A 27,673-nucleotide genomic window follows, 5' to 3' on the forward strand; every position below is an offset into this window, starting at 1 on the left:
CTAATGAGATGTGTAAATCTTCAGGAGAGACCGTCTGTCAGTGGTTTCCTCTCAAAATGAGACAGATTCCCAGTTGTTCTTTTGCACATAATTGCATATGGCTGGAATTGAGGCAGCTAACTTGCTACCAGGAAGAAAGTTAGCTAGAGGACAAAAACTGATAATGCCTAGGTAGAATAGAAAGGTGAAAAGGGATTTTTCACAGTTTCATTGAACCCCATTGAATTAGCCTTTTTGCTATTGAGAAACTAAAATTTTCTTATTTTTAAAGTCACCTTGAGTTGCAATTTCTCTTGTATCCTAATGTGTCATAATTGATACTGGTTGTCAGGGACTTTTTTTGGAAAAGAAGTATAATTTAAGTAGAGATCTGAATTATAAGAATGAGCCAAAGGTGGAAGGAATAGCAAGAACAAAGGCTGCATGTTGGGTAAGAACTTGGCATATTCCAGAAACTGGCAGAAGGCTGGTCTACTTGGTTTCTAAGCAAGGGAAAGATAATAACTAATATTTATAGATTGTTTTACTGTGTACAAATCACTTTTATGCATATTATCATATAATCTTCACAATTATATGAGTTTCTATGATTATGGCTACGAGTTTATAGCAGGGTAAGCTGTCCATATGTGATTGATTTGAAATGGTTGCTCTTCTATTAACACATCATGGTGCCAATGAAGTATGTATTATTTATGTGCATACACACACACAATCAGAGAAAATGGTGATATATACACATTTCATTTGAATTTATTAGTATTACCATTTTTCAGCAGTATTAATTTATTTAGGGCTGAAGGTACAGATGACAAGTCCAGATTTCTGGACTCATTTGAGTAGTTAATTGTATCAGTAAACACAACCTGGTGTGTTATTGTGTGTAATTGTTAAGGTTAGTGAGATATTCTTGATAGGAACCTTATAAATGTGATTATGTGTTTGTACTTTATAACTAGGAAGATTAATTTCTAAGATATTGGCTGATTTCAGCAAATTAGTATTTAGTATTCATGTATTTATGATGCTGGCATTTTAAATTCATATGTGTATATGACACTACTGATAAGAAATATGAAGTATGATAGATGAGTATAAGTAATGAATGAAAATCAAATTTTATATATTTATAATCTTGGTAGGAGTTATATGAAAATTTTCTTTTCTCTCTCCTGCCCTGCCCTCTTTTCCTCCCCGTCTTACCCTCTTCTTCTCTCTTTTCATCCTCTCCTCTTTCTTCCCCTGCCTTTTCCCTTCTCTCCCTCTTTTTCTTTTATTTTCTTCATTTCAGTTTGGTTGGTTTTACTAAGTGCTTTTACATAAAGTAAAAATTTATTTCAACTAGCTTTAAAGGACCATTTTAATTTACAACACTATTTTTACTTGTTCCTTTCTATTCTTTCTTACATTAATAAACACATCACTTATAGATTACCCTTTTCCCATATAGGGAGCAAGACAGAAAGATTTTAATAAATTCTGTAACAATATTTAATTAAAAAATGAATTGTGATCAAAGGAGAAGATATTTAAAAGATAGAGTCTTGGGCACGTATTAATCCTGAATTGGATTGGATTATATATGTACTATATATGGCTCTTAAAATGTACAATATAATTGATAATTAGCTTTTCTTTAAAAGTTTTATTTATAATTCTCTTTATCAACTTAAAAAATCTGTTTTCTAGTAGTTCGTTAATGAAGAAAATGAGTTTAAAATATGTCAAGCTCAATCTGTTACCTTGTAACAGTCATTCGTTAAATTTGTTAAATAAATGACTTCACTTTTCTGTTAAATTTTTCAGTTTATTCTATTATATTGAATTACTTCAAGAAACACTTTGTAAGATTTTGGTTTTTACTCTTTTCAGTTGTTAAAAAAGTAAATTGATAACTCTTATAACCGCAGTGTATGTTTATTGTAATTTAGGAAATCACTATTATTTGAATAATTTATGCTGATTCCTTTTATTCTGAGAAAAGGTTCGGCTACTAAGTAGGTTCAGTACAATTTCTCCGGTTTGTTAATTGTATTACTAATTATTTAAGTTGATTCTTACTGTCTGAAATTTGTGAAAAATATGGTTTTCACATTAACATTTGGAAAGTTGATTACATCTATATAATAAATACTGTTGAAATTTTTTTCATTAAAAGTAAGAATGTACTAGGATGGTGATTTGCTGGAAAAAAATGTCTCATTGAAACTTAAATGCAAGGACATAATTTAGGCATTTAATGAAATAACTTTCAATTATTGACATTTTCAATTATAGTCACAAAATAGGGGTAATTGAAACTTTCTCTTAAAATTTTTGTCAACCTTATTGGAACATAATTTATATCAGCGAATCCATATTAAGTATATAGTTAGATGATATTTCTTAAATCTGTATCCTCATGTAACTGTCATTTCCTTTCTAAATCAGTCATCTTCGTACTTGCTGGCAAGTACTAGTCTGATTTCCATCACTATCTGTTAGTTTCTTTGTTGTAGAACTTCATAATTTTATGAATTTAAGTTTTTACGTCATTAAGCTGTTCAAGTAATCTATTCTTTATTGAGCTTCAGTAGTTTGTTTCTTTTAGGAAATCTGTCCATTTCAGGTATGATGTCACATTTATTGACTGAAAATTATTTGTAATATTTCCTTATTACTCTTCTGTGGTATCTGTAGTGATACTACAGATAGTGCCTGTTTCATTCCTAATATTAGCAACTTACGTTCTTTTTTTTTTTTCAGCTTGTGTCCTTGTGCCCTTGATTAGTCCAGCTGGAAGATTTTTAATTTTATTGATCATTTCAGGGAACCCATTTTTTTGTTTTCATTGATTTTTCTTTGTTATCTGTTTTATATTACGTTCATAGAGTTTACGCTGTGAACCTTTTACCTATTTCACCAAACTTTCAAATACTTTTGTACCTCTTGAGGTATAATGTAGGGACTTTAAAACAGTGTCCTTCCTTTTTTTTGCTTGTTATGTTTTGTGTAAGTATTGTCATGTATTTTACTATTATGTGTGTTGTAAACCCCATAATACTTTATTATTTTAGCTTTGAGTCAAATTTATTTTGAAAGAAATTTGAAATGAGGAGGGGGCAGGGTGAAAAAAAGAGACATTAGAAATGAGAAAAAATTTTATTTGTATTTACCCATATATTTAACATGTCTGTTTAAATCCATCATTTACATTCAAGTTTCTATCCACAATCATTTCTTTCAGCCTGAAAAGTATCTTTTTAAATATATCTTGTAGTGTGTATCAGCTGGCAACAAATTCTTTCCATTTTTTGTTTTCCAAAAATATACTTATTTTGCATTTATCTTTTAAAAGCTTTTTATTTCAGAATAATTTTAGAATTATAGAAAATTAGCAAAGAGAGTACAGTCACTGTATACTCTTTGCCCATGTTCCCCTAATGTTAACATCTTACGTAGCCATGGTACATTCGTCTAAACTATTAAATTAACAGTAGTGAAATACTCTAAACTACAGACTACATTTGAATTTCAGCAGTTTTTCCATAGTGTCCCTGCCTTGTTCTAAGATTCAGTTCAGGATACCACATTACATTTAGTCATTGTGTCCCCTTAGACTTCTCTAATCTATGGCAGTTTCTCAGTTGTTTGTTTTTATAACTTTAATAGTTCAATACTTTTGAAGAGTACTGGTCAAGTATTTTGTTGAATGTCTCTAAATGAGGATTTGTCTGATATTTTCTTTTATTATTAGACTGGATTCATGGTTTTGGAGGATGAGTACCACAGAATTGGTGTGTGCTTTTTTAGTATCATTTAGAATAGTTTCATCACTATAAAAGTTACTCTCGAAGGCACTTTATAATCATCTCCTCCTTGTACTTTCAACACTGAACTATTTTTCAACCTATAGTTTCTCCCTTTCCATAATGTCATGTAAATGAAGCACACAATATGTAGTCTTTGGTTTTGTCTTCCTTCACTTAGCAACATACGTTTAAGATTCATTTTGTTGAGTAAATCAGTGGCTTCTTTTTATTACTAACTAGTATTCCTTTGTTTTCTATGTATCATGTTTGTTAATCTGTTCACCTGATGAAAGCCATCTTGATTTTTTTTGTCGTTTCTTGTCTGTTATGAATAAAGCTGCTGCAAACATTTGAGATTAATTTTTTTGTGGAAAAATATGCTTTTGTTTTTCTTGGGTGGATTAACTTTGAAACCTCAAACTAAAACTTCTTAAAGAAATCATAGGGGAAAATATATTGGACTTTGGGTTTGGCATTGAATTCATAGACTTAGTACCAAAACCACAGTCTATAAAAGAAAAGAAGTCAGTATATTGTATTATATTTTAAAAATTTAAAAATTTTGCTGTGTGCAAGATACTGTTAAGAGAATAAAAAGATAAGCCACAGACTGGGAGAAAATATTTGAAAATCATGTATTTGTTAAAAGACTTATGTTCAGAATATATAAAGAACTCAAGTCTCAGCTGTAAGAAAACAATCTAAAAAATGGGCGAAAGATCTCAAAAGACACTTTACCAGAGAAGATAAATGGATAGAAAATAAGCACATGAAAAGATGGCCAGATGTTCAGTGTCATTTGTTACTAGAAAAATACACATTGAAACCGTACTTTGATACCACTACATTACACAGCTACTAGAATTGCCATTGAACAAACTGACAGTACCAAATGCTAGGGAGATTGTGAATCAACAGGAGTTCTTCTTATTCATTGCTTCTGACAACTCAGAATGGTGCAGCCACTTTGGAATAGTTTGGCATTTTCTTGTAAACATACATTTTTCATGTGACCCAGCAATCCTACTCCTAGCTATTTGACCCAAGTTAGCTGAAAGTTCACATTCACAGAAACCTACTTTTATTTTTGAATATATTTTTACTGAATAACGTAGTGTAGTTTTGTCATTTCTTTTTTTTTTTCTCAGCATTTTAAAAAGATGTTGTCTCATTGTCTTACTAGATTGCATTTTTTTCTGATGAGAAGCCCCCTGCACTTCTTTGTTACCATGTATGTATTGTTCACCCCCAATCTTGTGGCTGTTTTACCCTCTAAATTATGGTTTTATTTGTATTTAAAAATAGATTGCAAATTCTATATATACCCATAGTTAAACATATTTTCAATGTACATTACTTCAAATTTGATGATAATTTTTTTTCCGAGAAGTCCTTTTCTGAAGCCAAACTCAAAAATGGGGAAATGCTTACAGATTTCCAACTGGCCCCAAGAAGGATATTGTAAATGGCTTTTTGCCTAACTAATGATGATGGATGACTTTCATTTGCCTTTTATCATTTGAACAGTTTTTTTGTTCATAATAATAGTTACTGTAAGGTGATGCAGCTGTGGTGAAGCTGTAAAACACTGTAGTGTCTGGCAATAAGTCCTATCAACAGTGGCTACCTGGATTAGTCTGTTTTGCTTTGCTCTAAAGGAATTCCTGAGACTGGGTGCTTTATAAAGAAAAGAGATTCACACAGTGAAAACCCGTCTGTACTAAAACCACAGAAAATTAGCTGGGCATGGTGGTGCATGCCTATAGTCCCAGCTACTTGGGAGGCTGAGGCAGGAGAATCGCTTGAACCCGGCAGGTGGAGGTTGCAGTGAGCTGAGATCTCGCCGCTGCACTCCAACCTGGGCGACAGAGCGAGACTCTGTCTCAAAAAAAAAAAAAAAAAAAGATTTACTTGGTTCCCAGCTTTGCAGTCTATAGGAGAAGCATAGTGCCAGCATCTACTTCTGGGTGAGAGCCTCAGGAAACTTCCTGTCATGGTGGAAGGCAAAGGGGGAGCAGTGTATCACATGGCAAGAGAGGGAACAAGAGAAAGGGGGCAAGAGAAGGCAGGAGATACCAGGCTCTTTTTAACAAGATTATTGTGTGTCCTGATGAACCCATCATAAGTTGAAAATATTGTGAGTTGCAATATGTTTAATACACCTAATCTGAACATCATAGCATAGCTTACCTTAAATGTGCCCAGAACAATTATATTAGCCTACAGTTGGACAAAAATCACTTAACACAAAAACTATTTTATAATAAAGTGTTGAATATTTCATCATTTATTGAATACTTTACTGAAAGTGAAGAAAATGGTTGTAGTGTTACTCAGAGAATGGTTTCTACTGAATATATATTGCTTTTGTACAATCATAAAGTTGAAAAATTAAGTTGAGCCATTGTTAATTTGAGGATCATCTACATGGTATTTTTTGTTCTGCAAGTTATATATTTTTGTTGTAGTTTTCTGTTTTCAACATTTTTTCTTTTAAATCCTTGCACACATTTTGCTACTTGTTTTGTCTGCTGTCATCATTGTTATTGCTGTTTTCTGGATCTGTTTAGATGGACTGATTTTCTTCCTGGTTATGGGTTACATTTTCCTTCTTGTTGGCATCATAGTATAAAATATATATTTTTGGCAAAATAATTAATAATTTATTCAACCATACTTCTGTTGATGGGCAATTATGTTGTTTTTCCAGTTTAGTGCTATTGCAGACAATGATGCAATGAATATGTGAATGCATTTTGTTTACATATTAAAATGCATCTTAGCATAAATTCTTGCGAGTGGAATTTCTTGTCAAAGGGCATATGTATGTAAATATTTGATATATAATGCCATATTACCCTTTGCATAGAGTACACATATTTATATTATTTAAATAAGTGCTGAATTTTTTTGAGTTTAAAAGACAACCCTCCTTTGACATGGCTCATAGCACAACAGGCCAGGCTTCTAGTTGTTTGGTTCTTCAGCAGATTGTCGCATACTCATCTTCTGGCCTCAGCATCAAAGTCAAGCTACTTGAATGTGATTCTTGGAGACATCCTTTTCACACAGTCATATGCCAAATGTGGCCATTGTTCATTTTCTTGTTAGACTTAAGAAGTGTCAGTGTGATCGTATTATAAATGGTACTGCATTTTTTGTTATGTCTAATGGAATAATTGAGCTATATCTATCTTTAGGAAATGTAGGAGGGAGAAATGAGGAAGTATTAGTCAAAGGGTACAGAGTTTTGGTTTTAAAGATAAGTCTCAGAAATCTGTTGTACAGCATGGTGCCTATAGTTAACAGTACTGTATTGTATGGTTAAAAATTTCCTAAGAGGATAGGTCTTATGTAAAGCGTTCTTACTACAAACACACAAATTAGTAATAGTAAATAAGAGAGTGGGAGAAAACTCTTGGAGATGATGAATAGGTTTATGGCATAGATTGTGGTGATGAGTTCACAGGTGTCTACTTTGCAAGCTCATCAAGTTGCATATATTATATATATACACACAAACTTCTTGTATGTAAAAATGTTTAAAAGAATGTTGAATTTTAAAAAAGAAAAAGACAACACATCCTAGCCTGCTTATATTTTGGGGGAGTTGTGATGATGGTAATGGTCACAACAGTGGCAACACAGTTATTGTAATCATTGTAAATTTAATAGAGACTGTAGAGACTTGGTTCCACTTCTGAAGATTTTTTTTTAGTATGGTTGGATCTTACAAAGGTGCTAAATGTTTGTGATAAAACTTTGAAAGTAGCTTAGTTTCAACTCTGCGGTAAAATCTTGATGTAATGATCATCTGTTTATATATATAATTTTAAACATTCTGTAATACATAAGGATTTGAAGATGACAACAATAAATTTGCCATGTTTTATTCTGACACTGTACATATATTTTGATTTTCAAATTATAGTATTATAACATTTTGTGGTATGCAGGTGACAGTGTTCAATTTTATGCTTAAACAATAAAATGATAGCAAAAAATGCAATTATTTGTGGAATAGTTTATATTCAGTTTCTGCTGCATCACTCAGAATGTTAGTTGCTGTAAGAAGAGGCTTTTTTTCTTTTTTGGTTGTTTGTTTTAGTGGCATTACTTCACTTTGCAATTAGAATCTACTATAATACCTATTGAAGGCAGGGATTTGTGTCTGTCTTGTTCACTGCTACATCCTCAATGCCTAGGATATGTAGTGTATTTTATGTAATAGAAACTGAATGAGTAGTTTTTGAACATATAAGTGAATGGATCATCGTGTTGTGTAGATTTAGGTAAAACGTGTGGTAGATTTCTTCCAGTTGCTTTCCATTATAAATGTTGATAAGAACCATGCCGCATATTTAAAAAATAAATAAAACTTATATAACATGAATGACTGCACTAAATGAAGTATATTATTTAGGAGGTCAGTTACTTACTGGTGGCATAGTAGAGAATGCTTCCAAAGTGACCATCCTGAAGAATAGAGACTGCAGCTCATTGTCATTTATTTTATTAATACTTCAAATATGCTCCCTTCTCTCCTGCAGCTGTGAAACTTTTCCTGGTCTTCTCAGGAACTTTCTCTTCTCTGTTTTCTGTTGTGAATTATACTTTCATTTTTTAATTTCATTTTATCTTCACCACTGGCTTTTTCTTTTCTATACCTTTTGATTTTATTTAATAAAAACTACTTGTCGCTTTGGGGAAATGCCATCTGATGTTGGAAATGCCCTGTATCTACACCATTCATAATGGTAACCACTAGACACAGGTGGCTATTGAGCAATCAAAATGTGGCCTATTGTGCCTGAGGAAATACATTTTGTTTCTTTTTTCCCCAGACAGGGTCTTGCTCTGTCTCCCATGCTGGAGTAGAATGGTGCGATCACGGCTCCCTGCAGCCTCAGTCTCCTGGGCTCTAGTGATCCTCCCACCTCAGCCTCCCAAGGAGTTGGGACTGTAGGCGTGCACCACCAGTTTTTAATTTATTTATAGAGACAGGGTCTCACTGTGTTGCTCAGGCTGGGGAAATAAATTTTTAATTTTAATTCTAATTTAAATAGTTCCATATAGTAGCTATTAAAGCAGACAGTGTAGCTCTGGGTCTTACTATATACATAATTATTAGTCTACCTTCAAATAATATATCAGTTCATGTGTAGTGAGAACTTGACTTCTGTGCACTTCCATTTCCTCCCTCTCATCTTTTTTATATTTTGTCATATGTTTTACATCTACATATATTATAAACCCAGTGATACATTATTGCCATTTTGAGTTTAACAGCTTTTTAACTTTTAATGTGGTTAAATTAAGCGAAAATATTTCTGAATTTTTAGATTTCACCATTTCTGGTGCTATTTTTGTGTGTGCAGATCTGCATTTTTATCTGGTATCATACTCCTTGAAAAATTTCATTTAACATTTTTTATAGTACAGTTTTGCTGGCACAGAATATTTTTTAACTTTTTTTTTTCTGGAAGAGTGTTGATTTTGTCTTTATTTGCCTTTGTTTTGCCTTCATTTTATCCAGTGAAAGGTATTTTCACTGGATCTAGAATGCTCAGTTGCCGTTTTTCCCCTCTTGGTATTTTAAAGATGATGCCCCATTGTTTTTTTGACTGGCCTTCTGTATTACATGTAGTGTGTTCCCTTTTTTTTTTCTCTGTATGTAATATTTCTTTTTTTCTAACTACCTGAAAAATTTTTCTCTTTCAGCTTGTTTTTTTTTTTTTGAGACGGAGTCTCGCTCTGTCGCCCAGGCTGGAGTGCAGTGGCCAGATCTCGGCTCACTGCAAGCTCTACCTCCCGGGTTCACGCCATTCTCCCGCCTCAGCCTCCGAGTAGCTGGGACTACAGGCGCCCGCCACCACGCCCGGCTAGTTTTTTGTATTTTTAGTAGAGACGGGGTTTCACCATGTTAGCCAGGATGGTCTCGATCTCCTGACCTCGTGATCCACCCGCCTCGGCCTCCCAAAGTGCTGGGATTACAGGCTTGAGCCACCGCGCCCGGCCTGTTTTTTTTTTTTTTAAGCAGGTTTTTGTCTACATTTTAACGTTTGCCCTACTAGCAATTCTCTGCATTTCTTTGAGCTGTGGTGTTTTATCATTTTTTTACTTTGGAAAATTCCCAGCTAACATCTCTTTAAGTATATTTTCTTCTCTGTTCTTGTTTTCTTCACAAAACTCCAGTTACACCTGCACTAGATTATTGGATATTATACTACATCTTAAAATTCCTGTTCTGTTTTTTTTTTTTTTTTTTTTTTAAATTTCAGTCTGTTTCTTCTTTCTGGGTTTCATTTTGAATAATATCTGTTTACCTCTCTTCAAGCTCACTGATTTGTTTTTAGCTTTGTCTAATCTTCTGATAATTCTGTTGAAGATTTTTCTGACATTTCATTTTTATGTTCATTTAGCATTTCTTCTTTGCTGAATCTCTTATCTGTTTTTGTATTTTGTTCATATTTACCATGAGATCCTTTAATACATAAATTACAATTATTCTAAGTTTTCTGTCTGATAGTTCAAATATCTGATTCATTTATAAGTCTGGTTCTGGTGTTTGCCTTGTCTTTTGACTATGGTTTGGGTTTGTTTTTAACTTTAAAAAAAATATGTATGTGTGTATGTGTGTGTGTGTGTATATATATATATACACATAAAAAATTGTTTTTTGTTGCATGCCAGACATTTTAGGTAAAGGGCAACAAAGATTGAGGTGGATAGTATTTATGCTCAGAAATGGGTACCCTTCTTCTTTGATGATGTTTGTGCATGTGTGGATTGGGATGGGGCAGAGATTGAGTCAGTCCAACATTGACTTGAGTTGGATTTGTTTTTTTGTTGTCATTGTAATAGTTAAATTCACTGAATCAGAAACTTGAAATTCCTGCGGTAGTGGACTGCTTGCTGCTTTTTCATTCTTGGTTTGGAGACTGGGGTGCTGGAGTGTTTCCTCAGTGTTCCAGCACCATCCTTAGCTTTTAGCAGGTCTTTGGATGCCTGAATCACAGCATGACCTCTCTTCGTATTCTTTGTAACTTTTGATAATATGTACCTTCTATTTTTGATTGTTTGTATTTTCTTACCTTTCTTTGAAGATTATTGAGTTTTGACAGGCAGATAATTTACTTTTGGATTACACTGATCCTTTTGTAGCTTGTTTTTAAGCTTTGTTAGGGCTCTTGTTGGCATAGCTTTTATTCTATAACTGGAGTCAGTAGACTTTGGTTTATGAGCCATATCTGGTCCACAGCCCGTTTTTGTATAGTCCATGAGCTAAGAATGGATTTTACATTTTTAAAAGGTTATAAAGAAACAAAAATAAGAAGTATCTGTGACAGAGACAGTATATGCCTCGCATAGCCTAAGATATTTATCTTGATTCCTGCTTGCTTAATTCTCATTTCTAAGGTGTTCTATTTCTTGGATTTTTACTGAATGCTGCAGGTTTTCTCTGTGGTATTTTTATTGTACCTGGTTGGAACTCATAGGTCTCCCAACTTTGCCTAATCTTTGAGGTGTGTTAAGCTTTTAGCTACCCAGTATTTAATTTTTCTCTTTCTGATAATTGTCCTTTGGAAGCTCTCTGAATTCTTACTATAACTTAGTTTCCTGCCAAAGACTCAAAGGATCTCCTATGCAAAATTTGGAGCTTTCCTTCTGAGTATCTACCTCCTCTTTAGTATAATGACCTGCAAATTCCACCTACCTTAAATTCCCTGCACTTTGGTCTTTGTCTTCTCACCTGAGGAAGATGGCTGTGATTTGTTTGGGTTCTTTCTTTCTGTGCTGGTGTTCAGCAAATGCTTCTAGGCAGAAGGGTGAAGTGATTATAGGACTTACTTTTATTGTTAACTTTCTCTCAGACATCAGTCTTCTTTGACCTTTGCCCAATATCTGAAAACAGTTTTTCTAAATATGTTTTTTAAAGTTTTCTAGTTTATATATGAGGCTAATCTAGTAGTAGTTATTCTTTCATGGTTGGAGATGGAACTCTGTTTAGCAGCTATTAATAAATATCCTTTTTTACCTCTGGTATTAGTATAAACCAATAATTGTAATTGTATCTGTTAAATCTCTTATTTGCTGTAAATTGAATTTTGTTTTATGATATGTATAAGAGGTATTAGTAGAATACATAAGGAAACGTGATTAAGATTCAGTTCTGTCCTGCATCTTGAATGCCTCTTCTGTGCCCAAGGTGTTCTACAACTTGCTAGAGATGGAAAATAACACATGAAGCGAAGATCAGGCTTTTAACCTTCTAGTGAAGGTAGACATATGTATTAATTATTTATTGCTACATAACAAATTACCTTTAGACTCAGTGGCTTAAAGCAACAATTTATTATCTGTTGGTCAGAATTTAGGGATGGTTTAGCTGGATCCTCTGGCTAAGCTCCATCTCCTAGGTGAGAGTCTTTAAAAAGCCTGCATTCAAGATGTGGACCAAAGCTACAGCTGTGTTGAGGCTTGACTGGTGAGGGTGCATTTCTAAGCTTGCTCACATTCACATGGTCATTGGCGGGATTCAACAACCTTGTGAGGTGCTTGTGGTCTTAGGACTGAGCACTTTAAATCTTTGTTGACTGTTGTCTAAGGGCTGCCCTCAGTTCCTTTCCACATGGGCCTCTCTGCATGATGGCTCACAGTATGGTAGCTTGTATCCTCATAATAAGCAAGCAGGGACAATGTGAGCAAGACACAGAAGCTCCAGTCTTTTGTAACCTTATCTTGGAAGTGAAATTCTGTCACTTTTACCGTATTCTATGTAAGAAACAAGTCACTAGGTCCAGCCAACACTCCAGAGGAGGAGATGATACAAGGACATGAATAGTGGACACAGAGATAGTTGGCAGCCATTTCAGAAGCTGCCTACAACAGCATGTGGCATATTAATTATATAAATAATCATAAATGGGTCTGTAAAATAATGTAACAACATCAATATATACCACATAACAATTTGCTGCATCATGTGCTGAGGTGCTTCCCTGTTGATTATTTTATTTAAGCCTTTTCCAGTATTCTCTAGGAGAGGTGGTATTTATTTTCTCCAGTTTACAGATTGTTCAGTGAGGTTACCTAGCTGTGATGTAGCAGAACTGAGACTCCAGTCTAGACACTGCTGATTCTAGCACCCATACTTTTAATTTCTATGTCTTGTCAGCATTAAAATAAAATTACTTTTTTTGGAGCACTTCTTATGTGCCAAGCATTATAAGTGCTTTATATAATGTTAACCTTATTTAAGGCTCATAGCAACTCTATTAAGTCTCCTTATCTTACTGATATTACACTCTAGCTTCCAGATTCAGAAAAAGTACTTTGAAAAATCAAATATATTTATTGTTCCAGAGACATTAAACAAATATTATCCAAAGAATCTCTGTAAATACCAAAAGAAATGAAACATTTAAATACCTTAGTACCTTAAAAAAGTGGTATCAATGTAGCGTAGGCAACATGCCGAGATTTTGTCTCCCTCTCTCTTTTTTTTTTTTTTTTTTGAGACAGAGCCTGGCTCTGTCGCCCAGGGTGGAGTGTGGTGTTGCGATCTCTGCTCACTGCAACCTCTGCCTCCCAGGTTCAAGCAGTTCTCTGCCTCAGCCTCCCGAGTAGTTGGGATTACAGGCACCCACCACCATGCCTGGCTAATTTTTGTATTTTTAGTAGAGATAGGGTTTCACCATCATGGCCAGGTTGGTCTTGAACTCCTGACCTTGTGATCCACCCGCCTCAGCCTCCCGAAGTGCTGGGATTACAGGCGTGAGCCACTGTGCCCAGCCAACTTTTCTCTTAAAAAAAAAAAAAAAAAAAAAAAGGTGATATCACTAATTAAATAAATTTGCAAAAAGAATCCTGGCACAGTTCAGTTCATTTGGTATTTTGCAGAAGAAGAGTACTATGTGAGTCTTTAGTAGTAATAAATTTATAAATTCTTGAAGAGAAAGCCCACTCTGAGAACAAATCTCAACACTGCTATATAAATTTTAGTCAGAAATTAGCTGATATATGTAATTAATTTTTAAATTTTTTTACTAATTTGAACTATTTTTACTAATACTTTCACAAGTAAGTTGATTGGCTTTCATATCAAAGGCTGTACATACTTTCTTCAGTCATATCGTTGTCTTTGCAAAGTGAGTCTTCTAAATGAAGAAAATAAGATACATTAGTTTTTCATGGTTAAAAGGCAAACCATAAGACTCTTTTGGCTGGATGTGGTGGCTCATACCTTTAATCCCTACACTTTGGGAGGCTGAGGCAGGCGGATCACCTGAGGTCAGGAGTTTGAGACCAGCCTGACAAAATGGTGACATTCCATCTTTACTAAATATATAAGAAATGAGCCAGGCACCACGGCAGACACCTGTAATCCCAGCTACTCAGGAGGCTGAGACAGGAGAATCTCTTGAACCCTGGAGGTGGAGGTTGCAGTGACCCAAGATTGTGCCACTGCACTCCAGCCTGGAGACAGAGCGAGATTCAAAAAAAAAAAAGGACTCTTTTGGTCTTTTAGGCCAATTAAATTTAATCAACCAAGGAATGTCTTTATAAGATATATGCTGACGATAATAAATATGGAAGTTTATTAATGACCTTATTTTTGAACCATTTCCGTATAATAGCATTCTCTCACTTTCTGCATTGCCATTTACCGTCTTAAGTAGGGCATAAATGCAGTTTAAGCTGTATTCATTAGTGCCAACTAAGTGTCAAATACCGTTCTTAGTGCCTGGGATACATCAGTGAACACAATGAACAAAAATTATGGCATTTATATTTTAGCAAGCATGGTTCAGACAATAAACAGTAACCATAAGTAAGTAACCATAAGTAAGTAAGCATTGTAGTTAGTAGATAGGGAAAAAATTCTGTACTTGTTCTTTTAAACCTTGTTCTTTTAAACCTTACAGAGGAAAATTGCATAGAAAACTACTTGTTTTTCAGCTTAACTTGGTTTTGTTGACCCCAAAACCGGGGATTTAAAAAATACTGGCAAATACAAAAAAAAATCATGGGAAACAGTCTCTCCAAAAACATAGTTCAAATGATGCTATTAATTTAGAAAATGACCATATTTTGCTCCTATAATAATGTATTGCTTTTTACAACTCAAGTATTATCAATATTGATGTATAATATAGTAATTTAATGCCTTATAAATTAATGGTTTATAAAATGGTTTATAAAATAGCTTGGAATTAACTAGGATATAGTATAGTTTCAGCACATAAGTATAGTAACATTTTACAGTGTTGCATATGTTGTCACAAAATTATTAATTGAAATATTAATACTTACATTTTTTGGCTGACTTACTGAATTGAATCAATTTCTTATGCCATCAGAATGAATTTATTTTTTATTTGGTTTTTAAGTCACAGAGCCCTGGATATCTGTGTTTTTTTTTTACATAAGATGAAAAGTAGGGGATACCTGAGTTTAGAGGAGTGGGGATTTGAGAGTTTTAAGAAAGGAATGGTAATGGTTTATAAAAAATGGAAAGTATTTTTTGTTATACAAATTTTGTTTTTCAAAATTTGTTTCTGTAAACTTTTGTTACTGTTCAAGTTATGCTGGCTTTAAATATTACAATTTTTATTGTAATCCCAAGGAAAATGTTTCAGCATGTCTTTTTATTGTTTAAATTACTCTTTTTAAGAAAGCTACCTTTGCTTTGGTTGTTTATCACAGTTGTCTGTTTTCTGTGTTACTTTTACAGTGAAGGGAAAGAAAAAAATTTTAATATCTGATACACAGTTTACCCTCTGTAGCTGCAGTTTTAGTATTATTGATTCAGCCAGCTACAGATCAAAATATTTGCCCAAAAAAACCCCCAAAATCAGCTATCTACATAGCATTTCAATTGTATTAAGTGTTATAAGTAATCTAGAGATGATTTAATGTGTTTGGGAGGATGTGTGTAGGTTATATGTAAATACTATGCCATTTTATGTAAGAATCCCAAACGTCTGTGGATTTTGGTGTCTGTGAAGGGTGCAGAGGGACAACTGCATATCTTAATAGCTTGGAATTAACTAGGATATAGTATAGTTTCAGCACATAAGTATAGTAACATTTTACAGTGTTGCATATGTTGTCACAAAATTATTAATTGAAATATTAATACTTACATTTTTTGGCAGACTTACTGAATTGAATCAATTTCGTATGCCATCGGAATGAGTTTTTTTTTTATTTGGTTTTTAAGTCACAGAGCCCTGGATATCTGTGTTTTTTTTTACATAAGATGAAAAGTAGGGGATACCTGAGTTTAGAGGAGTGGGGATTTGAGAGTTTTAAGAAAGGAATGGGATGAACAATGGAGTCAATAAAAAGAGTGTTTTTGATAGATTTAAGAATAGTTATTAAAACAACAGACAACTTTTTACTTAGATTATTCCTTTTTAATTTGGTTTTCAAACAGTTCTCAGCAAGTACAATCTTTTTCATTGTATGTTTTTGCCATTGTAAATCAGTAACATTAAGGTAAATGGTGTGGGAGTAAATGGGAAGGAAGTAGAGTGTTTCTAGGACAACCATTTGAAGAGATTTTCTTCTCTTTGAATATTTGGTGTTTTAAAAACAATTGAGATTTAAGGTGCAAAAGTGGAAAAATAGTGGCCCTGTGCTCTGATTTTTGAAGCCTCTTCTCCATGTTTTCTGCTAATCTTTTTACCACTAATTGGTGGTCAAGTGCCCTCACATTCAGTCTTGTATACAGAAACTATTTCTTGTTTTTTCTATCTTCCTTTTTTATATGGAACTCTGTCTAGACATATAATTTCTCTTCTATAGCTTTAAAATTATCAAAACATTTTTAAAATTAAAAATTTTTATAGAGATGGGGTTTCACCATCTTGCCAGGTTGGTCTCGAACTCTGGGTCCAAGCAATCCTCCTGCCTTGACTCTTTCCAAAGTGCAGGGATTACAGATGTCAGCCACGGCGGCTGGCCTGTCAAAAGGTTTTAAATTATATTTTTGCCTACAGATTCTCTCTTTGGGGAGAAAATAGTTTGGTTTCCAAGGGAATTTTAAGCCTAATGATGGAGAAATGACAAATGATACCTGTAACCAAGCCTGGAAAAGAATGTGCATTTGTAGTTTAAGATGCACAGTAACTAGGATATAACTGGTACTAGATGTTTGTTGTAATTGTTGGTATTTTTAATAAATTTGAAGAAGCAGTAGTCTAGCCTGGTTCATTTGAACCTTTGCTTCTGATATTTGGAATGACTGCCAGCTGGTTAATGGCTATGATAACCTTTACTTGGCTAATATGCATGTCAGTTTTAGAATTCATCCTAAAAGTGACAGTTTGCCTGTCACCTGCAGAGTTAAGTGGTATGATGGCAGCTGAACAATGAGGGAGGAGAGTGGAGTTGAGAACTGGTAGAAATGAAATCACTCATACAGGGAACATGTTTTTTCTTGAGATAATGAATATACTAGCCCAAAATACGTGGTTGAGTATATTTTGTTTTTGATTGATTGTTCAAAGATACAATTTTTAAGTCTTCGTATATAAGCTATTGTATAATTATGTAAGAAGGAAAAGAAAGTGATGATGGCACTTTGAGGACTTTCAGGCTTAGAGCTAATTAGTCTGTTATCTGGTAGAGCACTAATGTACATGGCTGATTTAATATACAGATTAACAGATTTAAAGCTTTTACCCTTTACTTGTTATTAGGCAGTTAGGTTATCTTCCAGCTTGTTGGCCAGTCAACACCAATGTGTTTCCTTTAACTCCAAGAATCTCAGCATATGCTGTTTTATATATCTTAAATAACTTAAATACATTTCTTACTCTTTCCACAGCATGTAGAGTCCATGAAGTACAGGACAATAAAGCTTCCTACACATATCACCAGAAGGATCTCTTTGAAAGATTCACCACAGGACTACCAGAGAGAATAATTTGTCTGAAGCATCATGTGTTGAAACAACAGAAGTCTATTCATCTGTGCACTAACTAGAAACAGAGTTACAATGTTTTCAATTCTTTGAGCTCCAGGACTCCAGGGAAGTGAGTTGAAAATCTGAAAATGCGGCCATGGACTGGTTCCTGGCGTTGGATTATGCTCATTCTTTTTGCCTGGGGGACCTTGCTATTTTATATAGGTGGTCACTTGGTACGAGATAATGACCATCCTGATCACTCTAGCCGAGAACTGTCCAAGATTCTGGCAAAGCTTGAACGCTTAAAACAGCAGAATGAAGACTTGAGGAGAATGGCCGAATCTCTCCGGTAGGTCCTAAAATACTGAAGGAAGAATGATGAAATATTGTACTTTGTTTTTAGGTGTAGGGCTTCATTCCGCTAGGAAAAATAGTTAATTATTTTTATAACCTGCTGTCTTTGCCAAAAGACAGTTTTCTATCTCTGTATATTTAATACAGAGCAAGTTTGTGCAACCCACAGCCCATGGGCCACAGGTGGCCCAGGACAGCTTTGAATGAGGCCCAACACAAACTTATAAACTTTCTTAAAACATTCTGAAATTTTTAAATTTTATTTTTAAGCTCATCAGCTATCATTAGTGTTAGTGTGCTTTATATGTGGCCCAAGACAATTTTTCTTCCAGTGTGGCCCAGGAACACCCCAAGATAATTTCTCCACAGTGGCATCATTATTTTGCATATCAATTTTAATGTAGAAAAACTATGCCATTTAATTTATGTACTTATATTTCATTTACAGTTACATATTAAAAAATTGATGTATTAAATCCAAACTATGATTTAAACTAGTGTATAGTAAAAATTTTATATGAACTGTAACAAAGATATTCTAATAACTGGGAGGCTGAGTTAGTCTAACTATAACTTATTAAAATGTAGACACAAAAGTTTATCGTTAAACAACTGGATCTGGAATGCGGAGAATGATTATCATTGCTATTTCTAGTCTGTAAAAAATGTGACATATATCTATTAGAAGGCATCAACTGTTTGGAAAACCAAAGTCTCCTATATATTTTCAGGGAGCAAGTAAACATAATATTACATAGGCGATCTCTGAATTTTTTTGCAAAGTTATTGAGGTAAAACATTACCTAATATCTTATATGCAAAGATGATCATGTAGTACTTGCTCTCTCAAACTAGACAAGCTAGAAATGAAGATTTGAGAGTCATTACTTCAGAGGTGGTAATTAACGCTAAGGGAAGTGGTATAGAGAAAAAGAGCTGAATTTCATTTCTCTTTGAGAACACATAAATTAAAGAGTAGAAAGTGGAAACATCCAGTTGTGCAGAAAGCTTTTAGAATAGTTGGGGAAGAATAGAGGGAGAGAGCTGTTACGGAAACTGAGGAACATTCTGTGAGGGAAGAATGTAGTTGGCAGTGTTAAATTACCCTTGATGCTATAGAGAGGATACCCATCGTCCTCTCATTTTCTACTCTCACTGCCCTTCACTCTTTGTTCAGAACTCGGATTTTTCCCTTTGTCTAGAGTCATAACTTTTTCTTCACCATAACATTATTTGGGTCCTTTTATGTCCTTTGAAAGGCAGTGCTAGGTGTTAAGACAAAAATGAATGAAACATTATTCTTGTCATTTGTTGTAGTAGTACCATTCAAGAAGATAGCAAGTGGTCAGGGATTAGAAAGTGGATAGAACTTCTTGAATTTGTCTATTATTTTCTTTCCTACTTGGGGTACTCAGGGAACATCATAGAGAAAGGTGATCTTTCAGTAGAGTCTTATTCATTCTAAAGATTGATAATTTAGGGGTTAGTAATAATAGCTGTCATTTATTACATGCCAGGTACTGTGCCAAGGACTTTGCATGGATCATCTCATTGAATTTCACACTGTCTTTCTGAGATGTTAGTACCATTTTTGTAACCGTTTTACAGATTAAGAATTATAGAGATGTTAAGTAATTTAATTTGCTGAAGGTCACACTTTTCACAAGTGGTACAGCCTACTTTGAATCCTAGTAGTATGACTCCAAAACCTAAACTCTGGATAACTGTATTGCCTTCCTGAGCAGAAAGCAGAGAAATCAGTGACCTAAACGTCTTAGTATGAGACGTATGAGATCACCAAGAATAGCTACTATTCTAGTTGATTTGGGGGTTTGCTTTGATTGTAGTAAAATCTCCTTCTATATCATGGGAATTTTGCTCCTAAAAATATTTTTCCCCTTAACAATTTAGGCTCATAAATAATTGCTCACTTTTCTTGTGGTTCCATCATCAATACTGATATTTCAGTTTGTTTATTTCTGACTGCCAAATGTCTTGTTTTTGTTGCATGAAGGGAAAGCTTGCCTTTAGTATGGGTTTTTCTTTCTGCAAAATAATCTTTAGGTCTATTAAGTCACTTTCTTTATATTTTTATATGTTGAAATTAATTTCTTAACTACTACATTTAAATGTAGAGACTACTTCTAAGAGCTGAATCACCTAAGTCATATGGTATTACCATGTAATTACAGTCTGAAAACAGACTAAGCCAATGAGCTCGTGTTTATATAAGGGAATATAATTTCAGGAAAATAGTTTATAGTTATTTTCCCTCATTAGGGAAGAAAGCCTTCTTGTGCCCTTTCACTGACTTCACTGCTGGGGCCGTTTGTGTTTCTTCCAAAGGGATGTCGTTTTAGGGCCCTCTGGCATGAAAGGAAGAGAAATGGAGGTGCTACTAGCGTTGGAATTTTTTTTCCCCTTGTAGTAATTAAGTTAATATTTTGTACTTAATTTGTTATGTCTTTTTCTTCTGAGAAAATGTGTAGTCAGACTACAAAGGATTAGTTCAGATGTTTATAACTAGGTCATTTCTTTGCCATAAGGCATATGGATTGGAGTTGCAAAGCAACACAGAAGCTTGGAACTACAATTTTTTAGATTTTTGTAGATTCAAGACAATAATTTGAAAAGCAATTAACAAATCTTTCAGTAGAATTTTCTGGATTTTGTTGATAGTGTTAGAAATTTAGGAAAATAATTTAAATATATCTCAGAGGGATGCAAATGTACAAGCACAATATATAGGAGGTTGCAGTGTAAATCTGATCTATTGATGAGTAATGTCCGTACGTAAAATTCACTCACTTTATCATAGATGTCTGTGAGTTTTGGCAAATACTTAGTCACGTAACCACCACAAAAATTATAGATGAATTTTACCTCCCTCTAGAATTCTGTTGTTCCCTCTTATGATCAAATTCTGTCCCCACCTCCTGTCCCTGGCACTTCCTGATCTGCTTTCTGTGACACTTTTTTACTGTTTCAGAATGTCATATAAATTGAATTACGTAGCATGTAGCCTTTTGAGTCTTTTTTCACTTACCATAATGTTTCTGAGATTCATCAATATTATTGTCTGTATTAGTAGCTCATTCTTTTTTATTGCTGAGTAGTATTTTTATTCTTTTTAAATGTTGAGTAGTATTCCATTATATCGATGTGTCTTAGCCCATTTAGCGTTGCTATCACAGAATACCCGACCCTGGATAGTTCATAGAGAAAGAAGTTATTTGGCTCATGCTTCTGGTGGCTGAAAAGTCTAAGATTGAACAGCTGCATCTGATGAGGGCCTCAGGCAGCTTCAATTCATGGTAGGAAGTGGAAGGAGAGTAAGCATGTATAAAGAGATCACATGATAAGAGAGGAAGCAAGACAGAAACTGAGGAAGCCAGACTTTTTTAAACAACCTGCTCTTTTGGTAACTATTCCATTCCCATGAGAAGGAGAACTCAGTCATCTCTGAAGGAGGAGCATTAATTTATTCATGAGGGATCTAGCTCCATAACCCAGATACCTCCCACTAGGTCCCACCTCCCAACACTGCCATGTTGGGGATCAAATTTCAACGTGAGTTTTGTTGAGGACAAACCACATCCAAATCATAGCACGATCTATCACTTTTTTTTTGTTTTTGATCCATTTACCAATTCAAGAATGTGAGGTTATTTCCATTTTGGGGCAGTTGTGAACAAAGTCACTATTAACCTTTGTTCCATAAACTTTTGTATGACCATAGTTTTATTTCTCTTGGGCACTCCCATTAGGCGTGGAACTGCTGGTCATATGTTAACTGCATATTTAACTTTATACGAAGCAGCTCAGTTGTTTTTCGAGAGTACCTGTACCATTTTGAAATTCTTACCAGAAATTCCTGAGAGTTCTACTTGCTCTCCTCCTACCCAGCATTTGCAATTGTCAGTTATTTTTATTTTAGCCATTAAAATAGATATGTAATACTATCTCATTGAGGTTTCAATTTGTATTTCTGTAATGAATTATACTGGCCATTTTTTAATGTGTTTATTTGCCATTCATATGTCAACTTTGGTGAAGTATTTATTCATTTCCCCAAAGAATCTGTTGCCTATTTTAAATAATGGAACTGTTTTCTTTTAATAAGTTCTTTGAAAAAATCATTTTTAAAAAATATATAAACACAAAATTATATTTATTAGTAATATGAAATATGGCATAATATAATAAAAAAAACATAGTGGCATAAAACAGTCATTTATTTGCCCTTGATTTTTACAATTTGGGTTAACTTCAGCTAGGCTTTTTTTCTAATTATAAACAGGGTCACTCGTGTGGCTGCAGTCATCTGGTGGCTTGGTTGTGGTTGGGCAGTCCAAGATGATCTCACTTACATATTTGGCAATTAGGTTGACCATTAACTGGCTCGCTTCCATATTTCTTTTCTGGAAGGATAGCCCAGATTTCTTACATGGTAGTGTTCTAAGAGGAAAACAGCAGAAATTGCATGGCCTCATGAGACTGAGCATCAGAAGTAATACAGTGTCAATTCTGTCACATTCTCTTCATTGCAAGTCAAGAGGCCTACCCATATTCAAAAGTGGAAGAAATAGATACCGCATCTTAGTTGATGAAACTACAAAGAATGCGTAATTGGATTAGGTCAAATCATGGTGGGCTTATATAGCAAGAGTTATGTATAGACCCGATTGATAGATAATAGAGAACCATAGTTGTTTTTCAGCAGAGGAATGACACAGTAAAAATGGTTGAGGAAGATTTAGATTTTCAGGTGGATTTGGTGCATGTGCCAGACTGGAGTTAAGATATTTCTTGGGAAACTCTTAAAGTATTAATCTAGATAAGAGGTAATGTAAACTTATACTGAAATTAATGATTGAATCTGTTGACTTTGATGCTTAGGTTTTCAACATGCTTGTATTTAGATTTTCCCAGACATCTCTTTCTTTCTTGTTCATTGATACCATGTTAGGACACATGTAGTGGGCCTTTAAAAAATTTAGAAATTATCACTTTCTCAGTCCTTTTATGCTTCATGTTTGTTTTGTTTCAACGTTTAGTAATGTGAAATAGCTATTTGCTCACAGAATTTTTGCTCCTTGGGATTTGAACCAGCCACATTGCTTCCCAGAGTTGAAATTTACCAGAAAACACCCAGAAAATTGTTGGTTTCTGCAGAAACCCCCTTGAGCAGTGAACCTCAACCTGGTTGGGTGTCAATCTCATGGAGTTGTAAAATCTAAAATGTGATTAATTGACAACTTTCCTTTTAACCTAATCTTGTTATTCTAGGGACATTTATTTTTGAGAACAGAACTTAAAAAAATTCAAATGTGGCTTTTGGCCTTTTGACCGATTAATAAAGTTTTTTTTGTTTGTTTGGTCTAGGAAAGGAGAAGAGATTTCTTCTGGAATTTAGATGCTAGTTGTAAAACTGTAAATTTAAAAACCACAAAGAATGCGTGATTAGTTTCTGATTACCTATTTTTCTGAGCTGTGTATCATCTACCAATATGGATTACCGACAAAGCATAAATCTTCTGGTGGAAAAATTTGTCCCAGGCAACAGAAGTATACTGAGTTGGGTAGGAAGGAAACTGAAGTGGTTCTTCACAGGTCATGTTTTACTGTTGTTTGGGAACATTGTATTAAAAAGTGGGCTGCCTTCGTTCTAGTTGGTTGGTTGGTTGGAAGATTTTGCTCTAGACCCTCTTCTCTATAACTGCTAGTCTCTCGTATAAGAAGTATACATATATTCTTAAAGCAAGTGAGATGGATTGGAATGTGTACAGCACCTGCTATCTAATTAAAACCTTTCATTATATCTGCCTTTTTCTTTTTCAATCTTGTATCCATTATTCCTCATGTTATCAAGAATATCTTATTTTTAACATATAATGAAAGATACTCCTTCCCTGAGAACATTTCAGTGGGAACAACATTCCTATCCTGATCGGGCTGATAAAGCAGATATTCTTTCCCTGGAATTTCTTGTAACTTTTTAATATTTACTGGATTAAATTTGCTAACATTTTGTTTTGGATTTTTTCTATATTAATGAGATATTTATTTATAATTTTTCCTTCTTGTGATGTCTTTCCAGGTTATCAATATTATGCAGGCCAATTCTGTTCTCTGGAAAAGTTTATGTAAAATTGATATTCATTCTCTTTTAAATATTATAATTCTACCAGTGAAGTTATCTGGGCCTGGAGTCTTTTTGTGGGGAAGGGTGGTGGCAAAGAAGGAGAACATATGGGAAGGTTTTAGATTCTGGATTTCATGTCTTTAATAGAAATTGGACTGTTCAGCTTTTCTATTTTTTTTCTTATGTCAATTTTGGTGAGATGTGTTTTTCAAAGCATGTGTTCTTTTTATCAACATGTTCAAATGTTCTAGCATAAAATTGTTCTTAGTGCCATTTTATTTTCTTCTCCATACTCGTATATCTATAGTAATGTCTCCTTTTTCATTCTTAATATTGGTTGTGTTTTCTCCTTTTATCTTGCTAACAGTTTATCAATTTAATTTGCTTTTTCAAAGAACCAACCTCTGTGCTTTTTTTTTTCTTTATTGTATATCTGTTTTCTATTTTATTTTCTTTTATGTCCTGGAAAGCTTTAAGTTTCTCTAAGCACAGCTTTGAGTTGTATTCCTTAAGTTTTGATGATGTTCTATTTTTGTCATTAATTTAAATATTTTAAAATTTGTATCGTGATTTTTTTTTTCTATGACCCATAGGTTATTTAGTAGTTGTTACTTAATTTCCAAATTGGGCTATTCTGTTTATCTTTCAAATTTTGATTTCTAGTTTGTTCTTCAACCAGATAGAATATATTCTGTATTTCAGTTCTTTGAAATTTATTTAATGGCTCAGCAAATGACTTACGTTGTTGAATGCTTAAGAAACATGTATTCTCTTGTTGCTGAGTCTGATCTAGTATATATGTCATTTAAGTTAGGTTGATTAAGTTATTCAGATTTATTAATTTTTATAAATATTCATATTTTTATAATTGGTCACGTATTTATCCTTTCTAGTGTTCTTTATTCCTTCCTGTTATTCAGTTCTTTAATGTTGAATCATTTTCTTCAGCCTTAATAATATCCTATAGTATTTATAGTGCAGGTTTGATAGCAATAAATTCAGATTCTCTTCTTTTAAAAACTTTAACTTTCATTTTGTTAGATATTTCTATTGAGTGTAGAATTTAGTTTAGCAATTATTTTTAAAAGCATTTTAAGTATGTCATTTCATTGATTTCTGCCTTTCACATCTCTGAGAAGTCTGCAATTTTAAGAAGTGTATCTTTCTCTTTGACTGTGTTTACTTTTTTTTTTTTTTTTTTTGCCTTTGGTGTTAAGCAGTTGACTATGAGTGCCTAGATATGGCTTTATTTGTTTTTATTCAGCTCGAAGTTCACTGAGCTGCTTAAATCTGGGAGTTGATGTATTTTATCAGTTTTGGAAAACCCTCAGTTATTAGTTCTTCAAATACTGCTTCTGAAGCCATTGTTTTCTATTTTTTCCTTATGGAATTCCAATTATATGTATTATTAAATTTATTTTTTATGGTATCTCACATGCCTTTATGCGTCTTTCATAATCTAATTTCTCTTTGCACTTTATTTTGTATTTTTTCTATTGAAATGGCTTCCAACTTATATCCCCTATCTTCTGTTTTGTTTATTGTGCTGTTAAACACACACAGTTAGCAATTTTTTATATATTTTGATTCTAGAATATTCACTTGATTCTTTTTGATAATTTCACATTTCTTTGGAATTCTCAATTTTTCATCTTTCTTGTCCATGTTTCCTTTAATTTCTTAAAATAGTTATTCTAATATAACTGTTATATTTTCTGCTAATTTCAGTTTCATGGATCACCATTTGGTTGATTTCTTTTGATACTTATTTTGATTATTAGTCAAATTTTCTGCCTCTTTGCATGTCTTGTAATTTTAAATTTTATATGTTGTGTATAATGGCACTGTGGAGGCTACAGAGGCTTTTCTCTCTGTTGGAGAGTGGGCTTAATATTTCAATCCAGTACAGTCAGTGACTGAACATGGCTATGTTGTAGTTTTAGTAAAACCTAGCCCACTTTGTTTCTTCCTTGTTCCTCAGGTATAATTCTCTAGACTTTTTATTGACAATTTGGTAGATTTCTCTTGAGATTTGAAGTATAGGACATTTCTTCTGCCCTTCAGAGGTTTTGAGCTTTGCTCTTTGGTCTCTTGCTCCATGCAGCATCTAAATTTGAAATACATTGAAGAGAAAACTAGTTGTGAGTTTAAGGTAGGCCTCAAGCAGGACTTTGTCTTGTAAATATCATAAGACTATGAGAAATTTCATTCTGTGTTAAAATTACTGTCTAGCCTTGGAGCTATAGAATCCAGCAGATCAATCATGGAGAAAACTGGCTATGTGTTTACTGCTCTTGCAGTTTCCAAATTTTCACACCACTCTTCTGTGTGACCCCTACCCAGAATCAGCAAATGCTTCCCAAGTAAGAACATAGCTAGTTCAGCCTGCTCTGGAATTTTAGTTAATTTAATCCCTCACTTCCACAGCTCTCTAATGCTTTAAAAGGATTATATTTGCAATTTTTTTTTTTCTGGGGGTGGGGGAGAGTGCTTATTGTCATTATTACAATGAGTATGAGAATAGGATTTGCCATTGTTATTTGCCATTGTATTCTACTTATAACTACATATACTCTACCTGTATTAAAAGTGGAGTTCATTTATCCCACTGTTGCTGACATACAAGATTTCCATTCGTTCCTGTGCCCAGATATCTGAGCCTTCTGGTTCTTGCCCTTTTAATGACCTGGTTTTTCATGCTTCCTTTGATTCCCTTTTAACCTTCTATTATATATCTTAATTGTGTGGTAAAGCAAAGGAAGAGTTTAAGTGGATTCGAAGTTTGTCATGTTAAGGCGAATTAAATACGGTCCGAGAAGGACTTTGTACTTCTATATTTGAGTTCTACTGGATAAACTGTAACCTAACTTAATAGGTAGACCTGATTTAGGAATATGCTCCTGTAACAACAGCTGAGTCTTTCCCAATCCCAGCAGCCATATTTCAACCATTCACACACTGCTGAGCGTTCAAACTGTGTTCAAGTAAGGCAAATGCTGATCTGTAACCAATCCAGTTGTTTCTCTACCTCACTTCTGATTTCTGTATATCACTCCCCTTTTTTTGTCTATAAATCTTCTTCTACCATGTGGTTGCACTGGAGTCTCTCTGAATCTGCTGTGATTCTGGGTGCTGCAGGATTTGTGAATCGTTCATTGCTCAATTAAACTCCTTTAAATTTAATTTGGCTGAAGTTTTTCTTTTTAACCAGTAACTGTCAGTAATCTTTTTCAATGACTGATATAATGAACCTGTTAGGAGAAAGACCAGGATGAGATTTAGATAGGTTGAACTTAATGTGCTTGCTGAACTTATCCAAAGGAAAGTTGAAAAGTGAGTCTAGAACTCAGGAAAAAAGCCAGGGTGAGAGAGAAATATGCCTTTGGGAATCATGCACATAGAAGTGATTGCCAGAAAATGGTGGCACAAAGTAAAAATTTCTCCATGCACTTCAGATGATCCATA

The 27,673-nt window shown here is 33.9% G+C and overlaps 1 protein-coding gene across 22 annotated transcripts in view; it reads left to right on the plus strand.

Moving 5' to 3' along the window:
* Positions 1-27,673, plus strand: part of FUT8 (fucosyltransferase 8) — a 342,625-nt gene that overhangs the window by 144,579 nt on the left and 170,373 nt on the right. For all 22 annotated transcript variants that reach the window (XM_065548940.2, XM_065548937.2, XM_073997544.1 and 19 more), the window contains one exon: positions 17,629-18,058. In XM_065548940.2, the coding sequence (XP_065405012.1) occupies positions 17,856-18,058 (203 nt within the window). In that variant the 5' untranslated portion in view covers positions 17,629-17,855. The remainder of the gene's footprint in view (positions 1-17,628; positions 18,059-27,673) is intronic.

The sequence above is a fragment of the Macaca fascicularis genome, chromosome 7 (genome assembly GCF_037993035.2).
Source record: "Macaca fascicularis isolate 582-1 chromosome 7, T2T-MFA8v1.1".
In the NCBI taxonomy this organism is placed as follows: domain Eukaryota; kingdom Metazoa; phylum Chordata; class Mammalia; order Primates; family Cercopithecidae; genus Macaca; species Macaca fascicularis.